The sequence below is a fragment of the Sphaeramia orbicularis genome, unplaced genomic scaffold, assembly GCF_902148855.1.
Source record: "Sphaeramia orbicularis unplaced genomic scaffold, fSphaOr1.1, whole genome shotgun sequence".
NCBI lineage: Eukaryota > Metazoa > Chordata > Actinopteri > Kurtiformes > Apogonidae > Sphaeramia > Sphaeramia orbicularis.
Window position 1 is genome coordinate 350,828 of NW_021941572.1, and position 26,051 is coordinate 376,878.

The following is a 26,051-nucleotide window of genomic DNA, read 5'->3' on the forward strand; positions in this document are numbered from 1 at the left end:
TAACCGTTTTTACTAACCAATTTTACCACGGTTTATCGTTATACCGGTAATCGTTACATCCCTACTCTGATGTGAAAGGAACATGTCGCTGCTTTACATCACTTTTGTAAATGAGTGAGTTACGGATATCAATGACTATATTTCAGCTGTTTTTAGTGAAACTGTTTGGAAAAACTGAAGATTCAGACCAATGTGACCTAAAGTGGACTGGACCAGTCCAATAATAACAGAATAACCTTCAGGTTCAGATGCTTTTAAGGAACATTGTTATAAACTTTTAGTATCTTTGGGTTCATTGATGTTTAATACGTACATTATTGGTTTAGTGTTTTATGTCTGGTTTTAGAACTAAGTTTTACAATGTGTTTTATTTCATAAATGATAAAATAATTTACACTGCTTCTATCTCATGACTTTTATTCTAATTGCATCTTTTATATTTGTACTCTGAGAGAACCCTGCATAATAATTCCTATGGACCTGAATCTAATCCAGTCCAACTTTATTTGTGAAGCACCTTAAAACAACCACAGTGGACCGAAGAGCTGTACAGAAAAATAAATAAAAACCAAAATAACAGAGTAAAATACTAGAATAGATGAAAAGACATAAAACTGTAAAATAAATAAATAACAATGCAGAAGAACAGATAAAACCTAAATAAAAGAACAAAATGCAAGAATAGATTGAAAACATACAAATGCCAAATAAAACTATCTTATCTAAATAAGTTAATAGTGAAAACTCCAATTTTCTCTGTTTTAGTGCAAAAAAAAAGTATATATACAACATGAAAATGTTATCCTTTCATAAAAAAAAAATGTGAATAACCTGAACATTAATTAACAACCTAAAAGTTCTTCAGCAAAATAAGTTATATTTTGAAAATATTCTGCCTCAGTTTATCATTTACACATGTACATTATGATTTATAGATCACAGTGGATCTACAAATACATAATACATTTAATTAAAACAGGCATCTGGAGCTGAAAAATACTGCTTTTAACTTTAAAACAACTTGTCAACACTCAGTGACATCTTTGACGGTCGATGTCTTCTGTGTAATTTATGCATTTCACAAAATTCCTCCCAGTAGCCAGACTGGACCCTTTGGCGATCCTGTTTTGGCCCACGGGCCGTATGTTTAACACCCCTGCTGTCACAGTATTTGCACTGATTTTCTCTTAAGACATTTTCAGTTGTTCATATTCGTTTCAGCTTTTTCACATTTTTGAGTAATTTTACTTTTTACTCTAAAACAAAGACAAAAATTCGGAGTTATCTTTATGTGTAGGTTCTTATGATAGCATTTTACCAGTCTGACCTAAACTAAAATGACAGTTAATGTCTTCTGTGCAATTTTTGCATTTCACAAAATTCCTTCCACGGGTCAAGTTGGACCCTTTGGTGGTCCTGTTTTGGCCCACAGGCCATATTTTTAACACCTGTGCTTTAGACTGTAAAACTTGCCAAACCCAGCTAAACCTTCTCAGTGCTTCACCACCACTTCTTCTATTATATTTCTGCATATTTGAACGCCTCCAGAACCTGTTGACAGTAAAACGCAGACACCGTTCCACAGATGTTCCAGTGGAGTATCAGCCTTTACATGATATCCCTCCAACTGGACTTTTCCAGACGCATTTCCCACAGATATCTGGGTAACCTCTTTACGTCTGTATCCTGGTGGGCCATTCCCACTGCTGTAAGAAAACAGTCTGTGTGTTCTTTACGCTCCCATTTAGCCCACGTCTGTAATAGTAACCCATGGAATTAGACGCAGCTTCTTCCTGAGCCAGCGCAGGCTCTTTAATGTGGCCGTTACCGAATTAACCATGAGGCAGACGTCCTTCCTTCCCGCCAGCGTTCACCCAGTGGCCTCTATGCCGTCAGCGTTCACCCAGTGGCCTCTACGCCGCCAGCGTTCACCCAGTGGCCTCTACGCCGTCAGCGTTCACCCAGTGGCCTCTACGCCGCCAGCGTTCACCCAGTGGCCTCTACGCCGTCAGCGTTCACCCAGTGGCCTCTACGCCGCCAGCGTTCACCCAGTGGCCTCTACGCCGTCAGCGTTCACCCAGTGGCCTCTACGCCGTCAGCGTTCACCCAGTGGCCTCTACGCCGTCAGCGTTCACCCAGTGGCCTCTACGCCGCCAGCGTTCACCCAGTGGCCTCTACGCCGTCAGCGTTCACCCAGTGGCCTCTACGCCGTCAGCGTTCACCCAGTGGCCTCTACGCCGTCAGCGTTCACCCAGTGGCCTCTACGCTGCCAGCGTTCACCCAGTGGCCTCTACGTCGTCAGCGCAGCGTGTCACGGCTCCACTGATGGTCACCGAGGGCTGGCGCTTTGGCTTTTCCCCCTTCGTACAGCTGTTCTTCTGGCTACCCCTCAACCCTGCATCCTCCATCACTCATCACAGCTAAGAGGCCTTTACATACATCACATTCTGGACCAGGTATTTTTACACTGAGCCTTTTTACATGACCATACAAATCTGAGAACTGTTAGTAATCCGATAACTGTAATAATCAGATCTGATGTGTTTACATGCACTTCAGAAAAAAAAAAAAAAAAAAAAAAAACCTGGTTTAGATGTTTCAGTCCATTATTGGATTTCTTTTGGAGTACGTATGTAAATAATGATGTTACAATCAAACTTCCTATTATTGTCTTCCGTTTACATTTAACTACGTAATGTCTGTTTTCTGCTATTTTAATTGTTTTTACATATGTACAGACGTAAAAGAATAAAATAAATCTGATTAACCAGTGAAAATGGGCTTCTAAAGGAAGCACGTTTGGTGGAAAAGTAAAACTACATCAACCAGTCACAAGTGTGGCATCTTTTGAAACCTGACTGTTATTATAAATAGGTGCATATAGTTGTATACGGTTGTATATAGTTGTAATAGTTGTGTGTAGTTGTAATAGCTGTATATAATTGTAATAGTTGTATATAGCTGAAATAGTTGTATATAGTTGTAATACTTGTATATAGTTGTAATACTTGTATATAGCTGAAATAGTTGTATATAGTTGTAATACTTGTATATAGTTGTAATAGTTGTCTATAGTTGTCTACAGCTGTAATAGCTGTATATAGCTGTAATAGTTGTATAGAGTTGAAATAGTTGCAAATAATTGTAATAGTTGTATATAGCTGTATTAATTGTATATAGTTGAATGTAGTTGTAATACTTGTGTATAGTTGTAATAGTTGCATATAGCTCCATATAGTTGCATATAGTTATAATAGTTGCATGCGGTTGTATGTAGTTGTAATAGCTGTCATGGCTGTATATAGTTGTAACAGTTGTAGGCTGTTGTATATAGTTGTTATAATTGTCATGGTTGTATATAGTTGTAACAGTTGGATACAGTTGTATATAGTTGCATATAGTTGTATATAGTTGTAGTAGTTGTATGCGGTTGTATATAGTTGTAATAGTTGTCAGGGTTGTATAATGTTGTAATAATTGTATATAGTTACATATAGTTGTAATAGTTGTCATGGTTGTATATAGTTGTAATAGTTGTCATGGTTGTATATAATTGTAATAGTTGTCATGGTTGTATATTGTTGTAATAGTTGTATATAGTTACATATAGTTGTAATAGTTGTCATGGTTGTATATAGTTGCAATAGTTGTCATGGTTGTATATTGTTGTAATAGTTGTATATAGTTACATATAGTTGTAATAGTTGTATATAGTTACATATAGTTGTAATAGTTGTCATGGTTGTATATCGTTGTAATAGTTGTCATGGTTGTATATTGTTGTAATAGTTGTATATAGTTACATATAGTTGTAATAGTTGTCATGGTTGTATATTGTTGTAATAGTTGTACATAGTTATATATAGTTGTAATAGTTGTCATGATTGTATATGGTTGTACTAGTTGTAAATAGTTACATATAGTTGTAATAGTTGTCATGGTTGTATATAGTTGCAATAGTTGTATATAGTTACATATAGTTGTAATAGTTGTCATGGTTGTATATTGTCGTAATAGTTGTATATAGTTACATATAGTTGTAATAGTTGTCATGGTTGTATATTGTTGTAATGGCTGTACATAGTTATATATGGTTGTAATAGCTGTCATGATTGTATATGGTTGTAATAGTTGTAAATAGTTACATATAGTTGTAATAGTTGTCATGGTTGTATATAGTTGTAATAGTTGTATATAGTTACATATAGTTGTAATAGTTGTCATGGTTGTATATTGTTGTAATAGCTGTACATAGTTATATATGGTTGTAATAGCTGTCATGATTGTATATGGTTGTAATAGTTGTAAATAGTTACATATAGTTGTAATAGTTGTCATGGTTGTATATAGTTGTAATAGTTGTATATAGTTACATATAGTTGTAATAGTTGTCATGGTTGTATATTGTTGTAATAGCTGTACATAGTTATATATGGTTGTAATAGCTGTCATGATTGTATATGGTTGTAATAGTTGTAAATAGTTACATATAGTTGTAATAGTTGTCATGGTTGTATATAGTTGTAATAGTTGTATATAGTTACATATAGTTGTAATAGTTGTCATGGTTGTATATTGTTGTAATAGTTGTACATAGTTATATATAGTTGTAATAGTTGTCATGATTGTATATGGTTGTACTAGTTGTAAATAGTTACATATAGTTGTAATAGTTGTCATGGTTGTATATAGTTGCAATAGTTGTATATAGTTACATATAGTTGTAATAGTTGTCATGGTTGTATATTGTCGTAATAGTTGTATATAGTTACATATAGTTGTAATAGTTGTCATGGTTGTATATTGTTGTAATAGCTGTACATAGTTATATATAGTTGTAATAGTTGTCATGGCTGTATATAGTTGTAATAGTTGGATATAGTTACATAAAGTTGTAATAGTTGTCATGGTTGTATATAGTTGTAATAGTTGTATATAGTTACATATAGTTGTAATAGTTGTCATGGTTGCATATTGTTGTAATAGTTGTATATAGTTACATATAGTTGTAATAGTTGTCATGGTTGTATATAGTTGTAATAGTTGGATATAGTTACATATAGTTGTAATAGTTGTCATGGTTGTATATTGTTGTAATAGTTGTATATAGTTATATATAGTTGTAATAGTTGTCATGGTTGTATACAGTTGTAATAGTTGGATATAGTTACATATAGTTGTAATAACTGTCATGGCTGTATATAGTTGTAATAGTTGGATATAGTTACATATAGTTGTAATAGTTGTCATGGTTGTATATTGTTGTAATAGTTGTATATAGTTATATATAGTTGTAATAGTTGTCATGGTTGTATACAGTTGTAATAGTTGGATATAGTTACATATAGTTGTAATAACTGTCATGGCTGTATGTAGTTGTAATAGTTGGATATAGTTACATATAGTTGTAATAGTTGTCATGGTTGTATATAGTTGTAACAGTTGGATATAGTTACATATAGTTGTAATAGTTGTCATGGTTGTATATAGTTGTAATAGTTGTATATAGTTATATATAGTTGTAATAGTTGTCATGGTTGTATATTGTTGTAATAGTTGGATATAGTTATATATAGTTGTAATAGTTGTCATGGTTGTATATAGTTGTAATAGTTGGATATACTTACATATAGTTGTAATAGTTGTCATGGTTGTATATAGTTGTAATAGTTGGATATAGTTACATATAGTTGTAATAGTTGTCATGGTTGTATATAGTTGTAATAGTTAGATATAGTTACATATAGTTGTAATAGTTGTCATGGTTGTATATTGTTGTAATAGTTGTATATAGTTACATATAGTTGTAATAGTTGTCATGGTTGTATATAGTTGTAATAGTTGTATATAGTTACATATAGTTGTAATAGTTGTCATGGTTGTATATAGTTGTAATAGTTGTATATAGTTATATATAGTTGTAATAGTTGTCATGGTTGTATATAGTTGTAATAGTTGTATATAGTTACATATAGTTGTAATAGTTGTCATGGTTGTATATAGTTGTAATAGTTGTATATAGTTATATATAGTTGTAATAGTTGTCATGGTTGTATATAGTTGTAATAGTTGTATATAGTTACATATAGTTGTAATAGTTGTCATGGTTGTATATAGTTGTAATAGTTGTATATAGTTATATATAGTTGTAATAGTTGTCATGGTTGTATATAGTTGTAATAGTTGTCATGGTTGTATACAGGGTGGGGAAGCAAAATGTACAATGAACATTTAGTTGTTTTTTCTCAGCAGACACTACGTCAGTTGTTTTGAACCCAAACATATACTGATGTCATAATCATACCTAACACTATTATCCATACCTTTTCACAAACTTTTGCCCATATGAGTAATCAGGAAAGCAAACGTCAAAGAGTGTGTGATTTGCTGAATGCACTCGTCACACCAAAGGAGATTTCAAAAATAGTTGGAGTGTCCATAAAGACTGTTTCTAATGGAAAGAAGAGAATGACTATGAGCAAAACTATTACCAGAAAGTCTGGAAGATACTATTAAAGAAGAATGGGAGAAGTTGTCACCCCAATATTTGAGGAACACTTGCGCAAGTTTCAGGAAGCGTGTGAAGGCAGTTATTGAGAAAGAAGGAGGACACATAGAATAAAAACATTTTCTATTATGGACATTTTCTTGTGGCAAAAAAATTCTCATGACTTTCAATAAACTAATTGGTCATACACTGTCTTTCAATCCCTGCCTCAAAATATTGTACATTTTGCTTCCCCACCCTGTATCGTTGTAGTAGTTGTATATAGTTGTATATAGTTATATATAGTTGTAATAGCTGTCATGGTTGTATATAGTTGTAATAGTTGGATATAGTTTTGTGAGTTGTTAAAAAAAAAAAAAAAAAAAAAAACCTTCATTGAACATGTTTCATCATATTGTCACCCCAGATTGTTTTCTAAATAGTTGTATAGAACTTTATTATTTGTTACACTTGTAAGTTTTCAGTTTATATGTTAATTCTAATGCATCAGAATGGTTCATTCCACATGTTTTTGGTGAAAAACAGTAAAGAATCTAACATTCTTGTTTTTTGTGTGACTTTAGGCTCTGTGTGTTAATCCAACATGTCAAATGAAATAAACACCTGTAAAGTCACACAGGTGAGGTTGGGCTGAACAAACTGATACCAAACAAGGCAAAGTAAACAGTTTTATAATGAGAAATATAAAGTTCAAATCCAAACAAAAGCCTCAGGGGTTGTTTTTAACAGCATATCAGTGGTCGATTCCACATACGGAGCTTTTTCTTTAATATTAAACTCCTGAAGGCGTCTTATCTTTTCACTTCCAGTAGTTTGACAAGTGCAGACGATAACAGTTGCTTAAGCCGTTGGTCTGACACGTGATGGTTTCCTTTGGTGTTTTCTCCTCCATCTGCTTCACAGCTCCACCCTGAACATTCATACCAGATCAGAACAGGTCAGTTTAGACCCGTTTCCATCCCAACTCCCATGTTGTGTTTACCTGGAAGAGGACATTCCATGTTTGTGTTCACAGATACGACTACCACAGGACGGACACTGAAGCCGTCCGAGCACTTCACTGTGTTTGACAAACTGTCAAATAACACTTCACCTCCAGAGGAAAAAAATGTTCATTTGTTCACTCCCTGCATTCCGTCTCTTATGATAATCACTGCATGTTGGAATATGATGCATAATCTGTGCAGAAATGTGGAGGTTTTTTTCCATCAGACAGCTGACCTTTTCTCCTGTTCCCTTTTCCCCCCATTCACCCATTTCAACACAAATGCCAAAGGGAAGTCTAAGAGTAAAAGAGAACAAAACAGCAGTTATTTATCCTTCATCTAGTCTAGAACCAGGGTGTCAAACATACAGCCTGTGGGCTAAAACTGGCCTACCAAAGTGTCCAATCCAACAAAAATTACACTGAAGATATCAACAGTTATTTATCCTTTATCTAGTCTAGAACCAGCGTGTCAAACCTACAGCCTGTGGGCTAAAACTGGCCCACCAAAGGGTCCAATCCAGCAAAAATTACACTGAAGATATCAGCAGTTATTTTAGTTCAGGTCACACCAGTAAAATACCATCATAATAACCTAGAAATAATGACAACTGCAATTTTTTCTTTGTTTTAGTGCAAAAAAAGGTAAATTACATGAAATATGTTTTACCTTTACAAATTATTCTTTAACAAAAAATGTGAATAAGTTGAACAGATATAGAAAAGTGCAATTTTAACAATATTCTGCCTGTTACTAAACTTGACTTAGTGTGTTTGTAGATGCACTGTGAGCTGTAAGTTGTAATGTACATGTGCAAATGGGAAGCTGAGACATAATTTTGCTAAAAATTGCACTTATTTTCTTGATAAATTTCAGTTTTTTCATGATAGTTCATATTATTTGTACTTTTTCAAAGGATCGTTTGTAGATGTAAACATTTTTTTGTGTAATTTGACTTTTTTTCACTCTAAAACATAAAGCGCCACTTTAAATAATAATGGACTGGACTGTATGTTCATAGGCTTTTTTTGAACAATTGAAAAATAAGGACGTCTTCATGAATTTGGCAAAAAAAAACAAAGGAAAAAAATAGAGCATGACAAACTTTAGTTGATATGAGTAAAATTAAATACGTCTGAACACATTTTTGTAGATGGTCAATGTTAGAATAGATTTAAACCTACAACAATGTTAAAAAGAACTGATTAATTTTTAAGTTTTCCTTGTGTTTTTTGACAAAATCACATTGAGCCATGGTCGGAGGCCTAAGGGCCACTTTTGGCCCCAGAGCCATGGGTTGGACACCCACCTCTGGTCTAATCTGAAACATCATATGGAAAGAAGCGTGACAAGGAGGTGGCAGCAGCCTTATAAAGTAAATTACTAGAGGCCTCTCCGTCTTTTTAATGCCACTGCTGTTGTTCAGGGACTTTTAATGTGAGCGCTATAAAATGAGAGAGTGAAATAAGAAGCAGAGTGAAGGGTGAAGTGGCATAAAACCCACCCACTGCACCACATATTCTGAAAGATGCTGCTTTATTGACAAGATCCACAGTGACGTGTTTCTACCCGGAGTCGAGAGGATGTCAAACTTCACAGAAAGGCTCCACATTTGTCGAGCGCTGACAGTTTTCTGGTTGTGACTCTGCAGAATTTGTTTTATTCCTGACAAACACCAACACCATGTTCCCTTCTCGTCTGTTTCGAGTCTCGGTGGAACTGAAAGCGCTGCACTTTTCCTGAGTTTTGAGCACAAACAAGGCAAGATTAAAGGGAAACTATGGCAGATTTGTACCTAAATGAACCATCTTGGTAGCACTAGTGCTGGTTAAATGTCTTGTTAGGGGTTGAATGGAGCTTCTCCTCTGTCCCACAAACGTCTCCAGGGTCCAACACACCTCTTGCCAGTTCTCTGACACCGTGCCGGTACCAAAACGTCGGGGTTTACATCACTGCAACACAAACACGCCCTCCAGCCACGAACCGCCCCCTACAGATAAACACAAGCCACGCCTTCATTTCACAGGTGTTTACCATGGTGGAGCCACAAAAAGAAAGTGGTGGGTGTGGTCAGAGGATGGAGGAAGAAGAAAAGAGTCAGTCACCAAACCAGGAAGAAGACCAGAGTCTGCCTTTGGTCCAGCTTTAGCAGAATGGACAGAGGTGAAAGAAAAAGAAGCCTCCTGTTGACAACCCCCCCCGCCCCCCAAAAAAAAAATATTTTGTGGGGGCGTTATATCACTCCATAGGTAATGCCCCCCCACACCTCATCATTATTGTCCTCGACATTTATCCCCCCTCCGAAACAAACTGTCAAGCCATTCCCCATTGATATAACATGCTGGTTTTAGGAAAGTGGCAGCAAACGCAGCGCTGGAAACAAACTTTCTTCTTGTGAGGACTAACACTGACTTACAGCCCCCATTTGTGCCTCAGCACCCCCCCACACACACACACACAGCTTTCTCCTTCCAAACGCCCCCCGACACTGTCCCAATGCCCCCCATTGATAAACACTGATCTAAATGGATGCAGACGTGCTGTTGTTGCTGCTGTTCTTCTACGTCTGGTTCAGATAAATCCTCTAGACTCCATGTATTTCAGTGGATTTGAGTTTTTGATGATTGATATTGGTTATAACGGTGTTTACTCATTCATGACCTCATTTTATCGACGATGCCCGGACGCTTATGAGTAAAGAAATGTATTCAACTTTGTTCAGAACAAACAACCTGGAGCTCTCAGTCCACAGCTCACAGAAACTGTGTAATCCCTAAAGATGTTCTGCCTTTGCACAGTCGGCCTTTTCTTTTAAAACCCTCAAACACTGGAACCAGCTGACGGACAGTCTGAAGTCATCTATTGATCTGAAGAATTCTTCACAAAATTTAAAAAAACATATCCTCAATTCCCAAATGTGCCAACATGAGATACTGACATATTTTTGATATAAAGCAGTGTTATATATATATTCACTCGTAAATATTTTTAGTGTATGTTTAATGGTTGATGAATGAGGACAAATTGACTTTTTCCAGCATGATTTTAAAACCTGTTTTAGAAATTAAGTCTGATGAAACTGCATTTTTAGGAAACATGAAATTGAAATAAATACATAAGTTTTCAACTATTGTAATTATGAGCTAAGGTTAGTTTTGCATTGTATGTCATGTAAATGTTTTATATTGTATGTGCATCTGCCCATAGACAGCAGATGGAAAATACCCTGTAGTTAACTCTGGTGCAAAAGTCTCTTTTCTTTGAGATTAATGTATTCATACCTTGTCCCTGACAAATAATAAACTAAACTAAACTTGCTAGCTAGCGCAGATGTTAGCATACTCACTAGTAATCCTGGTTGCTCGTGTCCCATAGGTGTGTGTTTGTTTCATTTACCACATCACCCTCTGTCTGCCTCAGGAGTGTGTTTGTATTACTAGACACAGAATTTTTCCAGCTGAATCTAGTTTTCATCAGATGTGTGTCATTCATTATCTGACCTATGTCTAATTTGTTTCATCTGAGTAGTGACTGGCCTTGATGTTCCAGTGCCTCACATAACATTAGTAACTTTCTCATATCTCAAAGTTTCAAAGACATCGCTCCAAGGATTGCCTCCTTGTAGCCGACTTCATTGAAAACAAATGCACATTTTCAGAGGGGGAGGGGGTTAGGTGTGGGTTTTTACCACAGTGATTATGTACTTCCAAACTGCAGGGAGCGCTCCATAGAGAAAAATCATATAAAAACAGCAAAGAAGAACCATAGTAGTAAAATCACGCATAGTTCCTCTTTAAGCTTCTGACAGGAGGTTGGAGGAGACATTTACACTTTGATTGCTTTAAGTGGGGAAGTGAATGCGAAGGAATGCCCCGGGCCGTGGGGTCCGCGATAATGAGAAGCCACAAAGAAACCAGACAAAGCTACCAGGAATTAATCTGCATAGCCTGTCAGACTGGATAGATCTCCTCAACATACTTACAAATCCACATCTCTAACAGTGTGACAAACCACCAGCCTTAAGAGGATTATCAGCACATGGTCATCTGTGTCCAGTGCTCAGGAGGGACTGGCTTCAGGCAATAATGGTGGTAATGGTGCAAAATAAAAGTAATCAGTTACAGACAAGATGGTGGTGGTGGTGTTTACATAAGGACAAGCCTGATTCACTGTCGAAAATAACACTGATTTTGTTGGGTTTTTTGGACAATTTTCTGGAGAATATGTGAAGCTGATGAGATTAATTACAGCAAAATCTTATCAGAAGGTACAGTGGCTTTAAAGCCTCCACATTTCCTGTTTTATGGGGTCTGGTGCTGAATTTCGGCAGTCATGAGATAAAACTGATGAATCTATTTGACCAATTAAAGCTCCAAACTAGGATGTAGAAGACTACAGTCCCATCTGATGGAATCTTAACTGTAACAGGGAGATCTTAAGCTCAAAAACTGGGTCCAGAGAATTGGATGGAAGTCTAGTTTCCACTCAGACACTTAAAATACATATACATGTACAGTACAGGCCAAAAGTTTGGACACACCTTCTCATTCTTTGCATTTTCTTTATTTTCATGACTATTTACATTGTAGATTCTCACTGAAGGCATCAAAACTATGAATGAACACATGTGGAATTATGTACTTAACAAAAAAGTGTGAAATAACTGAAAACATCTCTTATATTCTAGTTTCTTCAAAGTATCCACCCTTAGCTCTGATGACTGCTTTGCACACTCTTGCCATTCTCTTGATGAGCATCAAGAGGTAGTCACCTGAAATGGTTTCCTAACAGTCTTGAAGAAGTTCCCACAGATGCTTAGCACTTGTTGGCCCTTTTGCCTTCACTCTGCAGTCCAGCTCACCCCAAACCATCTCGATTGGGTTCCGGTCCGGTGACTGTGGAGGCCAGGTCATCTGGCGCAGCACTCCATCACTCTCCTTCTTGGTCAAATATCCCTCACACAGCCTGGAGGTGTGTTTGGGGTCATTGTCCTGTTGAAACATAAATGATGGTCCAACTAAACGCAAACTGGATGGAATGGCATGTCACTTCAGGATGCTGTGGTAGCCATGCTGATTCAGGTTGCCTTCAATCTTGAATAAATCCCCGACAGCGTCACCAGCAAAGCACCCCCACACCATCACACCTCCCCCTCCATGCTTCACGGTGGGAACCAGGCATGTAGCATCCATCCGTTCACCTTTTCTGCGTCGCACAAAGACACGGCGGTTGGATCCAAAGATCTCAAATTTGGACTCATCAGACCAAAGCACAGATTTCCACTGGTCTAATGTCCATTCCTTGGGTTTCTTGGCCCAAAAAAATCTCTTCTGTTTGTTGCCTATCCTGAGCAGTGGTTTCCTAGCAGCTGTTTGACCATGAAGGCCTGATTCACGCAGTCTCCTCTTAACAGTTGTTGTAGAGATGTGTCTGCTGCTAGAGCTCTGTGTGGTATTCATCTGGTCTCTAATCTGAGCTGCTGTTAATTTGCGATTTCTGAGGCTGGTGACTCAGATGAACTTATCTTCAGCATCAGAGGTGACTCTTGGTCTTCTTTTCCTGGGGCGGTCCTCATGTGAGCCAGTTTCGTTGTAGCGCTTGATGGTTTTTGCGACTGCACTTGGGGACACATTCAAAGTTTTTGAAATTTTCTAGACTGACTGACCTTCATTTCTTAAAGTAATGATGGCCACTCGTTTGTCTTTACTTAGCTGACTGGTTCTCGCCATAATATGCATTCTAACAGTTGTCCAATAGGGCTGTCAGCTGTGCATCAACCTGACTTCTGCACAACACAACTGATGGTCCCAACCCCATCAATAAGGCAAGAAATTCCACTAAGTAACCCTGACAAGGCACAGCTATGAAGTGGAAACCATTTCAGGTGACTACCTCTGGAAGCTCATCAAGAGAATGCCAAGGGTGTGCAAGGCAGTCATCAGAGCTAAGGGTGGCTACTTTGAAGAAACTAGAATATAAGAGATGTTTTCAGTTATTTCACACTTTTTTGTTAAGTACATAATTCCACATGTGTTCATTCATAGTTTTGATGCCTTCAGTGAGAATCTACAATGAAAATAGTCATGAAAATAAAGAAAATGTGAAGAATGAGAAGGTGTGTCCAAACTTTTGGCCTGTACTGGATATATATATATATATATATATATATATATATATATATATATATATATATATATATATATATATATATACACATACATATACATACAGGATGTCCCATAAGTCTCCATACATAGGAAAAATAAACGTTTCTTGACATAAACCATTTTTATTTATATAATATGCCCTATATGACTGCCATTTTGTCGGGAACACATTTCAATGCGTGTCCCCTACTGCTGAAGAACTATAAAGAAGAAATATAAAGAAATACATTTTAGAACCATATATGTATGGAATGTATTATGTCTTCTATGTATGGAGACTTATGGGACACCCTGTATATATGTCGAGATATATATATATATATATATATATATATATATATATATATATATATATATACACATATATATATATATATATACACATATATATATATATACATATACACATATATATATATATATATACACATATATATATATATAATTTATTCATTTATTTATTTATTTAATAGCATATAATAAATATAATGCTGAAATATAGTTATGGTCATTTTGCACAATGACACCAAACACTGTCCAGTTCTGCTGCTTTAATCTGTGCTGATCAGACATTTAACCAACTCCAACAGCAGCTAATGGATGAAATTAACCTTCTCAAGTAAAATGACTGACTTCAAAAGGAAATAGTTAGTGAAAAAACAAACCTTACACCTAGAATCACTTACACTTCTGCTGTTAGGTGGATGTTCAGCTCCACATTTACTGACTTTTACTTAATTTAGGCTTAAGGGCCTCTTTACTTGTACTAAAATTAATTGTTGCATGCTGTTTATATACTTTACTGATATGACTTGCATACTTTGAGGTGATTAAAATGCTCATATGACAGTTTTACATGGTGACCTGTTACATTTCTGTAGTAACCTCCTGACACCATCTGTGTCTACATATGTGAGTCCTCCCCCAGTTGTCGATTCAGATGCAACCCGTTTTTTTTTTTTTGTTTTTTTCAGTTTTCCTGGAATGACGGCTTGACTGAAACATGTTAAGGTGCTTGTAAATGGACTAATCTGGCCCCCAACATTTCAACCAGTCCCAGATTAATCTACACTTGGATGGGGGTGCATACAGGAGGCGGTGGGGGTGGGGGTGGGTGGGGGCAGAGTTAACTCAACCAAGCAAATAACTTTAAGTGCTCACTGTCTGTGCTGTGTATCCTCATATTCTCTGCAAAAACACCTAATCCTCTTCTTTATGATAAGCTGTCGAGGAGCTTGTGCTGTCTGCTGTGGGACTGTGAGACACTAACGCCAGGATTTAAGGTTTCAGAGCCACCTCAAATTAAATTAAACATAGTGGTCTCTAAATCTCCAGGCTCTTATGCACTCTAAAAGCAAATGGAATATAAGTGGTTGCAGGTTAAACAGCTGCTTCCAGAGGTCAGCCTCACCGACCCAGCTGCAGAATCATAACTCATGAGTCCACTCCGGTGCAGCATTATCTGATCGTATTCTAAAACACTACACATGGGACCAGGGACAACCTCTTCAAGGAGCCACACCTACAGCAAGGACACCCTGAAACGTCCCAGACAGTCGTAAAAACCAGCACAGGCTTCTGAAGGAGCAGTCCAGGTCAGGTCTGAGCCAGCGGATGAACAGCTGAGCCTCAGTCATTCACAGCGCCCTCCCTTCAACACGCCTGAAACCTAAGACCTGGACCCTCTGAGCCACCTCACACTTGGATTTGGCCTAAAACAGAACACTGGACCACTATTCTAAACACAGATCTACAGGAGTTTAGGGATTCCCTAAACTCATGAACACATTAAAGCAGGGGTGTCAAACATACAGCCCGTGGACCAAAACTGGACCGCCAAAGGGTTCAATGCAGCCAGAATTTGTAAAGTGCAAAAATTACACTGAAGATATTAACAATTAAACAAACAAACCAGGAAAATAATAGCATATAAACGTATGAATAATAACTCCATTTTTTTCTTTTAGTGCAAAAAAGTAGAAGTGAACATTGACCATATTGAACATATATGACCCTGACATTTCTTAAGAAAAATAAGCTCAATTATACCAATATTCTGCCTGTTATTAAATGTTTTGTGTATTTGTAGATGCACTGTGATCAGTGAGTTGTAGGCTAATGCACAAGTGCAAATGATAAACTGAGGCAAAATATTCTTAAAATAAATAAATAAAATCACTTTTCTTAAGAAATGTCAGGTTGTTCAGGTTGCTCACATGTTTTGTGAAAAGATAGTGTGTAAATATAAGGTAATTTTACTTTATTACACTAAAACAAAGAGGAAAAATTCGGAGTTGTCGTTATTTATAGCTTTATTTATGCTATTATTTTACCATTTCGGCCCATCTGATATCAAACTGGGCTGAATGTGGAACCTGAACTAACATGAGTTTGACACCCCTGCATTAAAGAATGAAAAAGTTAAAAAAACAATCATTCAAATACAGTAACAGTAAATTTAATTTTCAGACCCCAAACTAATTGCCACATGTGTTTGAGCTCTGTTAAGTTTGTTTTGCAGTCATTCTAGTGCATCATTAAAATCTAAAATATCCCCAACAGTTCTCATCCACTTAAACCTCATATAATGACTCTGTTTTTAAGCTCCAGCTCCTCAAAGATTCAAGCCTTGTATAAAGAATATTGGCAGTAAATCTATCAAATCCAGAACAAAGCAACCGCCTGTAGAATAAGACTTGTCTTATCTTTGTGGCACTCAGATGGTCTTAAATAAATCCAGTGTGTTGAATCACGGACCGCGGCTCGGTGTGTGCAGTGTTTTTTACGTGCATGTATGTGGTTTCACCTCTGACACCAGGGTTCAGAGGTGGATTGGACTCTTTGCTGCTGCTGTGGGTGTAGTTTTCCCACCCTAGTGGAGTAGAATAGGCCTGGTGTCAAGGATGGTCACCCTCTATCTCTGTGACAATGCCTCAGTGATCCACACTACAGTACAAAGACCTTTTGACACCGTTAGCGACCGCTTCGTCCACTTTCCTCCGACAGTCTTCCTCTCATTCTGGTGCTCTTGAAATCAGATGTTTGTGTGTGTTCAGCCTTGTTTAATAGACATTTAGATGCAAGTTTGATGTGCTTTCAGTACCTGCTACTTAAGGATTTAAGATGCAAAAACATGAGGAAACAAGGAATGAATGGTAGAGTAAATGGGTACCTCATCCAAACCCTTATCTCTGCGTTTAGGAACCACAGAAAGGTTTCATATCACAATTGATCCATTAGTGCATCAGCATTATCACAGACCAGTGTGTTTTTTGGACGTTGAGGTGGAGGACACACATAAAATCCAGGACTTTAACACCAGAGACCAGATTATGCATCCTATTTAGCAGGTTTCTAGAACAAAACAGCTAGAGTGAAGGTTAAAATACAACTGTAAATGCATCATGAATTACCTTTTACTGTATGAAATTATTAAATTTTACTGATATCTTTCCATAACTCTAACCAAGAGCTGTCACTGAGTAAAAGATAAACTATAAAATAATTGAACACTTACACACACCAACATAATCACCATAAACAGCTTAGAAACTGTAATGTTGATTCACACATACACACACACACAAACGAAGATGAAGCCTGTTTTTTTTTTTTGTATTTGTAGTTTGCAGAGATGCACAACACTGACATTTTACTCTGGGCAGAAACGAACCACTCAGCTCTACAGTAAATTCCCCATTTCACATTTCACAGATGTTCTCCAGCACCTAATTACTGCTGCAACGTAGCTCACACAGCAGGACGACAGAGGTAGAGTTAAAGAGAAGCACAGAGATGGATGAGGTGTGTGCTGTTGTGTTCATTAGATGTTGGTCAATGTGTTGTCTTTCTCATTCTTTGTGTCCGATGCACATCATCACGCCCCGGTTCAGGTGACGGGAAGGGTCGTCTCTGCACCACATGCATTAAACTCAGCCTCTTCCCACGAGGGCAGGTCCAGGCTGCTGCAACCCCCCTCTCCCCAAGCCCATCTCCCTGCACTCCCACCAACTCCCACCCCTCCCTTTTCCAGCTTCCTCCTCATTTCTCTTCAGTCACTCTTCCTTCTGCCTCAGCGCAGCAAGTGCATGAACATCCAGTTTAGTGAGTGGCATTGCAGAGGGTTGGGAACGTGTAAAGAGCTCACGCAGAACACGATGGAGCAGATAAGAGCTGATTTGATCTAATGTGGGGTTTACTATGATCAGGGAATGGGAGGTAGAATGAAGACAAACTACAGTATCATCAAACTACACATGACTGTAGTGCTTAAGATGCTAGGATTAGATATGAGCTGATGCACATTCACACATTCGTTAAGCCTCAACACTGTAAAGATGTTGAGTGGAGTCAAGTGTTTGCATTCATTCCTGTCACAGACACTTCACAGAACATATGGAACTTCTTCTGATTTATTCATTACTACAGGAAAACGTCCGATGCTGATCCAGTGAACGTTGCATCTTGTTTGATCCTAATCATCTACTGTTCAGTGTCTACGTTGAGTAATGCATGCTATTGTGTATTAACACAAACTTGCACTTTGCCCAGTGACACATCTCTTTGTACAGGAGAACACACTTCCCTCCATTCTCCAATGCTGCAGCAATATTTTTAACCCATTCAGTGCCACCGTTCAATGGATGAGGATGGATGAAAGTTATGAGAGTGACTATTCTGACAACAGATCCTACCAAACCACATCTACGAACAGGACAGGACCACACTGGGATAGAAAGCACCTCATGTAAGACTTCAGCTTCTATAAGACGACACCCCAGTTGGGATCAGTGACAGTAAACCCACGTACGATACAACACATTCCCTTTCCAGTGTGTTTCCAAATGCCACATCTTGCTTTGTACACAGTGTTCAGCTTAAGTCCAGCCTCATGTATCCAGGATCAACAGCCTCATCTGAGCATCTCAGCCTGGGAGATGTTGGACTAAACCACCAGGACCTAAAAAGACTGATGCCAGATAGAACACTTCACACATGCGCGGTGCCAAAGTGCGCGTTCAGGCTCTGGATGCAGAGTTGATCACCTAATTGATCGACCTGTAATTATCTATCAGCACCGTTCAGCATTTCTCTGACTGATACCAGAGTAGGGTATCTTGATTTAATCAGTGGACACAACACCCCAGTCCGGAGCCATGAACGCATCTTGTGGTTTCAGCAGATTGTCCACTGCGCCCATTGTTCCGCCGTCTGCGCGGAGGTGCGCCGGTGGCCGCTCCGCTCCGGTTCAGGCAATTCAAGCAAAAATAAAACCCCTACAGTAAATACAACAACCTCTAGGCTGGATGTCCACCCCCACATCCGACACAAAACACCCCGTAAACCACCACAGAAAGACAAGAGAAGCGCCTCTTACCGACTACAGTGTATCTGTCCATGTAATTGAGGACGTTTCCAAAAGTGAGGATCCCGGCGGCGGCGGCCGGTGAGCGGCACCGGAGCAGCGCGGCGCTTAATTTGTGTCCCGGTTTGCAGGGGTGGAGGTCCTGGCTGGGTTTGAGTCCGGGGCTCATGCTGCCTGACAGTGTGCGCACCTCGTCCGAACTGCTGCAGCCTTCAATCTCGCATCCATCGCTCTCCACGCACATTTTCTTACACGAAAGATCCAGCGCAGAAAAAAGACAGAAAACGGGGAGAAACAGGAGAACGGTTCGGCTCGGAGCGGAACGATCAGGGCTCTCAGAGTGGATTAGTGCCGCTGCAGGAGTTGGAGGTGTCGGGGCGCAGGAGCCGCTCTCCTCGGGTTCATAATTTTCTCGCAGTGCGCGGTGACGGACGGACGGGCTCTGCGCTCCTCGGCTTCTTTCTCCCGTACGCCAAGTGTTGGTGCGGGAGGGAGGGGGGTGTGACCTGCCTCAAACTCCTCCCATGAAGCCCTGCGGCGAATGATGGAGGCGCACCTGATCGCGGAGCGGATGCGGAGAAACGCGGCCGAGGTGCGGAGGATGGAGCTGAGGATGGGACTGGGTCTGCTGGAGCTTCATTTATGCATTTGATCCGCTTATTTGACCTGTATTTGAAGCCCAGATATGAACAGGACTGCACAAGTGGGCTAATAAAACTAGGTCAATATGTTGCACAGACACATTTAGAAACCAGGAGAACATATTAGATTGCCTCTGGCTGTGCGTGCATGTGGCCTATGTATTTTTAGGATTCCAGTTAGAGCTTCTCGGCTGCTGAAGTTTTATTTGCATATTTTAGTATATGTCAAGGCAAAAGGGTTAAAAATGCTTCATTATTAGTAGGTCTGTGATGTTTCAAGGCTGTAAAAGTGTCACTAGAACTTTACATCTTTAACCTTCACAGGCTTCAGTTTATAATATTAAAGTGAATCATATGCTTTATTTTGATCAATTCAATCTGGTAAAGTAGGAAGTATTTCATAATAAAGCCTAAAGTCTCCAGTAAAAAGCTGGTAAATTACAGTAATAGGTTATAAAAAGTACAATAAATGGATAATATTTGGAACAAAACACTGCAGAAGTCATCACATATCAGTACATATTGTCTACATTTAAACTCAACATCAAAAGAAACTTATCACATATTCTATGTGATGCCATTTCACACCATTTTATCAAATATGAGAACAAATTCTTTTTTGTTCTTAAAAAACATCTAATTAACAAAATACAACAAACAACAAAACAGTGGATGAGTATCCAGAGGATAATGTAAAATATGACAAAGGGTAGTTCAACAAAGTTCACATTTAGCAACAAGCAACATTCTACAGCCTGTGTTAGGGCTCAGGGAGGACAGACCCAGTACTGAGGACATCAATCTGGACCATTTGGTCAATCTTTGACTTGCTGTGGATTAATAATGTTGCTTGTTGCTAAATGTGAACTTTGTTGAACTACCTTTTGTCATATTCTACATTATCCTCTGGATACTCATCCACTGTTTTGTTGTTTGTTGTATTTTGTTTGTTAAATGATTTTTAAGAACAAGAAAGAATTTGTTCTCATATTTAATAAAATGGTGTGAAATGACATCACATAGAATATGTGATAAGTTTCTTTTGATGTTCAGTTTACATGTGTTTACTGGATTTCAGGAGACGTCACCAGAAAATCAGCTTAAAACATTTTAACAGCAGCTATATCGAAGCCCATGACGCACAGAAATATTATAAAGTGAATGTTTAAATATACTTTATCTGTAAGACATTTGTCCTGTTAAAACATGCAGTGTCTCCACATTTACAAAGACAAAACATGTATAAATGAACTCTACCTGTGACTCAACCCTGGAGCGGGTAGAGCTGATTTTATCCACATAATGAGGGTTGACTCTGGAACAGGCATGAGGACAAACTACACGACTCTTCAGTCCGTTAGTGTAAAGATGCTAAGATTAGACATGAGACGATGTACATGAACGAGGAGCTGAAACCTCAACACTGTAGGAAGTATAGCACCATAAAACCTCAAGTGTCCAGTAAAAAGCTGATAAGTTACAGTTACAGGTAATAAAATGCACAATAAATGGACAACTGAACAAAAACCCTGCAGAAGTATCATATCAGTATATTTACATGTGTTTATTGGACTTTTAACTATGAGCCTAAACCTGTTTGACTGTTTAATTCCACTTTATAATCTCTTAAATATAATTACATACAACAATATTAAATTATATATATATACTTTTCATATGTACTTCAGTGTGTACTGTGTTTAGGTTAGGTTAGGGTTGTAAATGTGCCATTATTCTATGTAGGTATTTTAAAGCTAAATTTTAGACGTATATTTTACTTTATTTTTTAAATTAGCCTTAGATTTTAGCCGATTTTAATGTTTTAATTTATTTATTCTGTATTGCTATGGCTAATACGGGTCCTCAGTAACTAGTTTCGTTCTTTCGCTGTGATGGAATGATAAATAAACTCCTTTGAATCTTTATTTATTTGTTTTATGTATTTCCTACTACGTTAATTTTATTTACTAATTAAATGGAGCAACTGCATCATAATAATAATTTCCCCTGGAATTAATAAAGTATTCTGATTTTAAAATGCATGACACATCCACAGTAAATGATCTTAAAACTTCTTAATCACAGTCATATTGAAGCCCATGTTGCACAGAAATATCACAAAGTGGATGCTCAAATATACTTTATAAAACATTTAATATCTCTGTGTTTATAAAGACTAACTCAAGACAACCTGTTTTATATACATGGCTTCTACCTGTTACTCAGCCCTGGAGCTGACTGTTTCTGGTCACATTGTGAGTCCGTCTCCACCTGCTGATCGTCTGCTTCATCTGCACACGCTCAGATGTTCACAGCAGATATCAGCGGTTTCAACAAACAATAAACACTAGGCAACTTCATTATGCACTGAAAATAAGCAATTACTGTAATTGCAGAGCTGAAATCTACAGGCATTGTTTTGTTTTTTTTAACTCGTCCCTTTTTGCCTCCGTCTCATCTCGCTGATTGCAGTCCAGTTATTTCAGTTGCGTTTTAATGCCGGTCCTTTTTATGTGGCTGTAAAATGGAGATGAAGCTTATTTGTTGACTGTGCGTTCCATTTGTGCTACACTTACTGAACAATGTCGTCACATTTTGCTCCACAAAGCAGTGAAGTGAACACAGGAACGCAGCATGAATGGAGCTGCTGTCCCTGTTTGTCTGTGGCGTTCCTTCTTGTTCAAGTCTAAACCCACAGGAATAAAAAATGAGGTTTGGTCAAAGACAGATGAAAGTCATGCAGCTGGATCGGTCCTCACAGCTTCAGCGGTTTCTTTCCTGATCATTCATTCAAGAAGTTGTCTGTCACACTACATGTTAATGTCGACCAAACCTCGAGGAACTTTCCACTACACGTCCGTCCACACGTTTCCACACGATAAGAGATGTTGAAAACAGAGCTGTTGTAAATGATGAACTGTTTGGGTGTAACTTCTGTTTTCCATGTCTTTTTGGGACTTGCAATTTAAAATAAAACGTCTCCACATGATGATGTTGTTGCTCAGATTTGGTTCCAGAATCATTAACCCTTCAACCGGAGCTCTGATTCCAGGTAAATGAGCTGCTGTGAATCTGCGTCTGTCTCAGGTTCATTAAAGTTGCTGTGAGTTTGTGCTTGTGTTCCTTTTCTTCAGTGGTTTGGTTTTACTGTGTGTTTTAGGGTCAAAACAGGTGGAAGAACAGAAAAAGACAGAGAAGAATTGAAGTTTGACGGGTTTGGACTAAATAAGGCACTAGAAGAACATCAGTAAGAGATCTGGGATGTTGAACATCAACTGTGAACTGGAACACACCGAACAACAAGGATTGGGTCCCAGTAGTTTTAGTTTTGGGCTCTTCTTCTCTAAATCAGTCCAGCTGCTTTTTTGACACCTTGTTAACTCCAATTCCAATTCTCAATTCCATGGACAAAACTCAGTAAAAAACAGTAAAAAAAAAAAAAATAGAGGAAAATCACCACAGCTCTGGAAACAACAGTGAAAGCAAAAAACCACAAGGACAACAGTGTTTAAAAAAAAAAAAGTCTATTTTTATACTTAATTGGTCTCACTCACTGCAATTTAACCTCCATTCCACGAGTAGTGGGGGTGCACTGAGCATGCTCAGATGTCTATGGAAAGAACAAGGTCTGTTCTATCACCACTTTTTTTTTTTTTTTTTTTTTTTGAGCTAATGGTTGACTTTTTCTGAATATTTAAAATATAAAACTGCAAATACAAAACTATAAAACATTTATCATTATTGAAAAGAAATGTGTTTGATAGTGTATGATAGGCAATTATGTAATGAGGTTAACAATGTGTTAAACTTACTGCAGATTGCACTGCGTTACCTGTGTAATTGAACCTGTGTAACTGTAGATGGTCTGGCCTAACGCTTACCCTGCTCCAAGCTCTGCGCTGTATTCAGAAGAAAGACAACAGGACCACTGCTGCCTTGCCAGTCGGGGCGTTTACTCTTACAGGGATTCTCTGTGTGAAACACATTAATATCAGTATAGTAACTTCATATAACTGGGTTTCTATCATGCACACCTCTCCTAAGCAGGGTCTGTAACTAACTGATAAAAGAGAAATCCATTAGCTCAGTAAACAAAATCTGATCATATAGTTACAGTTGTAAAGTCCCTTTAAGTATTATTTTTCCACCCACCAGAAGCAATTTTTGGTATTTTAAGTATTAGCATTTAAAATAATTAACATTGAAACATACACTGTGTTGTGCCGAATTCTACTCCCTGCCGAAAACTGCATCGCCAGCAGCTGCTGAAAACAGCTCCCCCTCCCTAGTCAGCCACGAAGAGGACAAAGCGCACCAAATTCACCCCGTCACACTAGAATACCTTCAAACGTGAGCTACTAAAGTCATTTCACTCCTGTAGCTTCACAAGCTTATAGTAATGGGGGATGCAGTTTTCGGCCATATATTTTTGCTGAATTCTGCTCTGTGCCGAAAACTGCATCCCCAGCTGCAGGTGATGTAGTTTTCAGCAGTATCTGCTTTTATTGATATATATTTTGTGTGTTGTGTATCTAAGATTTAACTTTAGAAAGTTTTATATACTTTAGTTTGCACATTCTTTAATATTAACCAGATTTAAAAAAAAAAAAAAAAAAAAAAACAGAACTGCGATATCTTACAGCATCATTCATTACTTAATTACTACACAGCTATGATGGTTTTAAGAGCTTGAATATTGACAATTAATTTCATACCCTACAGTCAGAAAGGAGTTACAGTTGTGACAGGGTGAATTTGGTGCACATTGTCCTCATTGTGGATGATTTAAGAAGGGGGAGCAGTTTACGGCAGAGAGTGGAATTAGGCACAACACATTGTACACAACGAAAAGAAAATTACCAGTACAAAACGAGTTAAACGAAACAAAATAATACAGGGAGCTCTTGTACCTGTGTGAAACACATGGATATCAGTACAGCACCTTCATATAATCGGGCTTGTGTCTTGTACACCTTTAAAGAAAGAGGAAAAAAACAGCACAAGAGAAAAAAAACAGCATGAAAAAAGACCCGCGAGCTCTGCTAGCTTAACTGGAGATCGGTAAACTAGCATAACACAAAAGTGCAGTACATGACAAAAGATACAAACACAGACGAAGTCAACCATAGCGACAACAAAGAACAGCATCTGGTAAGCGAGGTAAAATCTGCGCCTCTGATTAGCATTTTTACCATTTTATAACCTACTATTGACGGGAGTACATGTTTCATTTTACATTTCAGCGGGTCTCGAGCCGACTCAGGAAAAAGCGCGAGTATACAGGAAATGACGTAATAAAATGTCAAAGGTCACGCAACATAAACACAATAAAAATTAAAAACGTAAAAGCTCCCCAAAATAAATGCACACGAAACGAGAATAGGCTTGAAAACAACTATAAAACATAAACAAAAACACTAAGTGGATTTTGGGTGAAATATAAAACTATCATTTTAACTGGTATCTGCTCCATGAAGACAATAAAGTTGAATCTGAATCAAGGTTCTAATAGTTTGGGATTTTTTAATATAGTTTAGTTTTAGTTAGTTTTGGCTTTTTTTCTCTAATTCAGTTCATTTTAATTAGTTTTTAGAGCAGGTTTTCTAGTTTTTATTAGTTTTCGTTTTCTTCTAAATGCTTAGTTTTAGTTTAGTTTTAGTATTAATTTTAGTTCAGTGGTCTCTTTTCTGTTCTTCTCTGTGGTCGTATTCAAATAAATCCCAGACAGGACTCTGCTGCTTTCTCCCAACTTTAGTCTCCATGTTTCCAGGTAGAGTGGGGACCAGAAGACGGCTGGAAACCACAAGTGAACACAAGTGACGGACCAAAAAGCGTCGCATGGCGACAGCACAGAAAATTGCTCAAATAAAAAAAATTGATTTCAAATCAATCCAACACTGACAAAGACGAAAAGGAAGGGAATTTTATCCATAATTGTTGTCCATTTTAGTTAGTTTTGTAAACACATAGTACAGTTTCAGTTAGTTTAGTTTTTTCTTTTAATTATAGTTTTTATTTATTTCCGTTAACGAAAATGTTTTTGCAATTCTAGTTTTCGTCATTTCATTAGTTTTCATTAACCATAATAACCTTGGTCTGAATCAGATTTTTCTGAATAAACAGCTCAGTGTGTGTGGTTTAATTTGATCCCCATTGCTTCATTCATTCATTTTATTCCATGATAAACCTCACAGTACGAACACCTTGAAGTGAAACAACACTGAGCTTCTGGAGGATAATGAAAGGCTGGATGGTGTTTCAGAGACAGGAGATGTGGGGGGATAAGTGTTGGCATCAGTAGGGGGGGACGTTGCCTGGATCTGCTCTGCACCATTTGGCAGTGTGAGGGTTTTGGAGTTGAAGTCCTGATGCATTCAAATGCAC

At 37.9% G+C, this 26,051-nt stretch overlaps 1 protein-coding gene across 4 annotated transcripts in view; it reads right to left on the bottom strand.

Moving 5' to 3' along the window:
• The window catches only part of spns2 (SPNS lysolipid transporter 2, sphingosine-1-phosphate), a 267,467-nt gene extending 247,959 nt beyond the window's left edge, over nt 1-19,508 (bottom strand). For all 4 annotated transcript variants that reach the window (XM_030129915.1, XM_030129913.1, XM_030129916.1 and 1 more), the window contains exon 1: nt 19,039-19,508. In XM_030129915.1, coding sequence (XP_029985775.1) covers nt 19,039-19,270 — 232 coding nt within the window. In that variant the 5' untranslated portion in view covers nt 19,271-19,508. The remainder of the gene's footprint in view (nt 1-19,038) is intronic.
• Between the last annotated feature and the right edge of the window lie 6,543 nt (nt 19,509-26,051).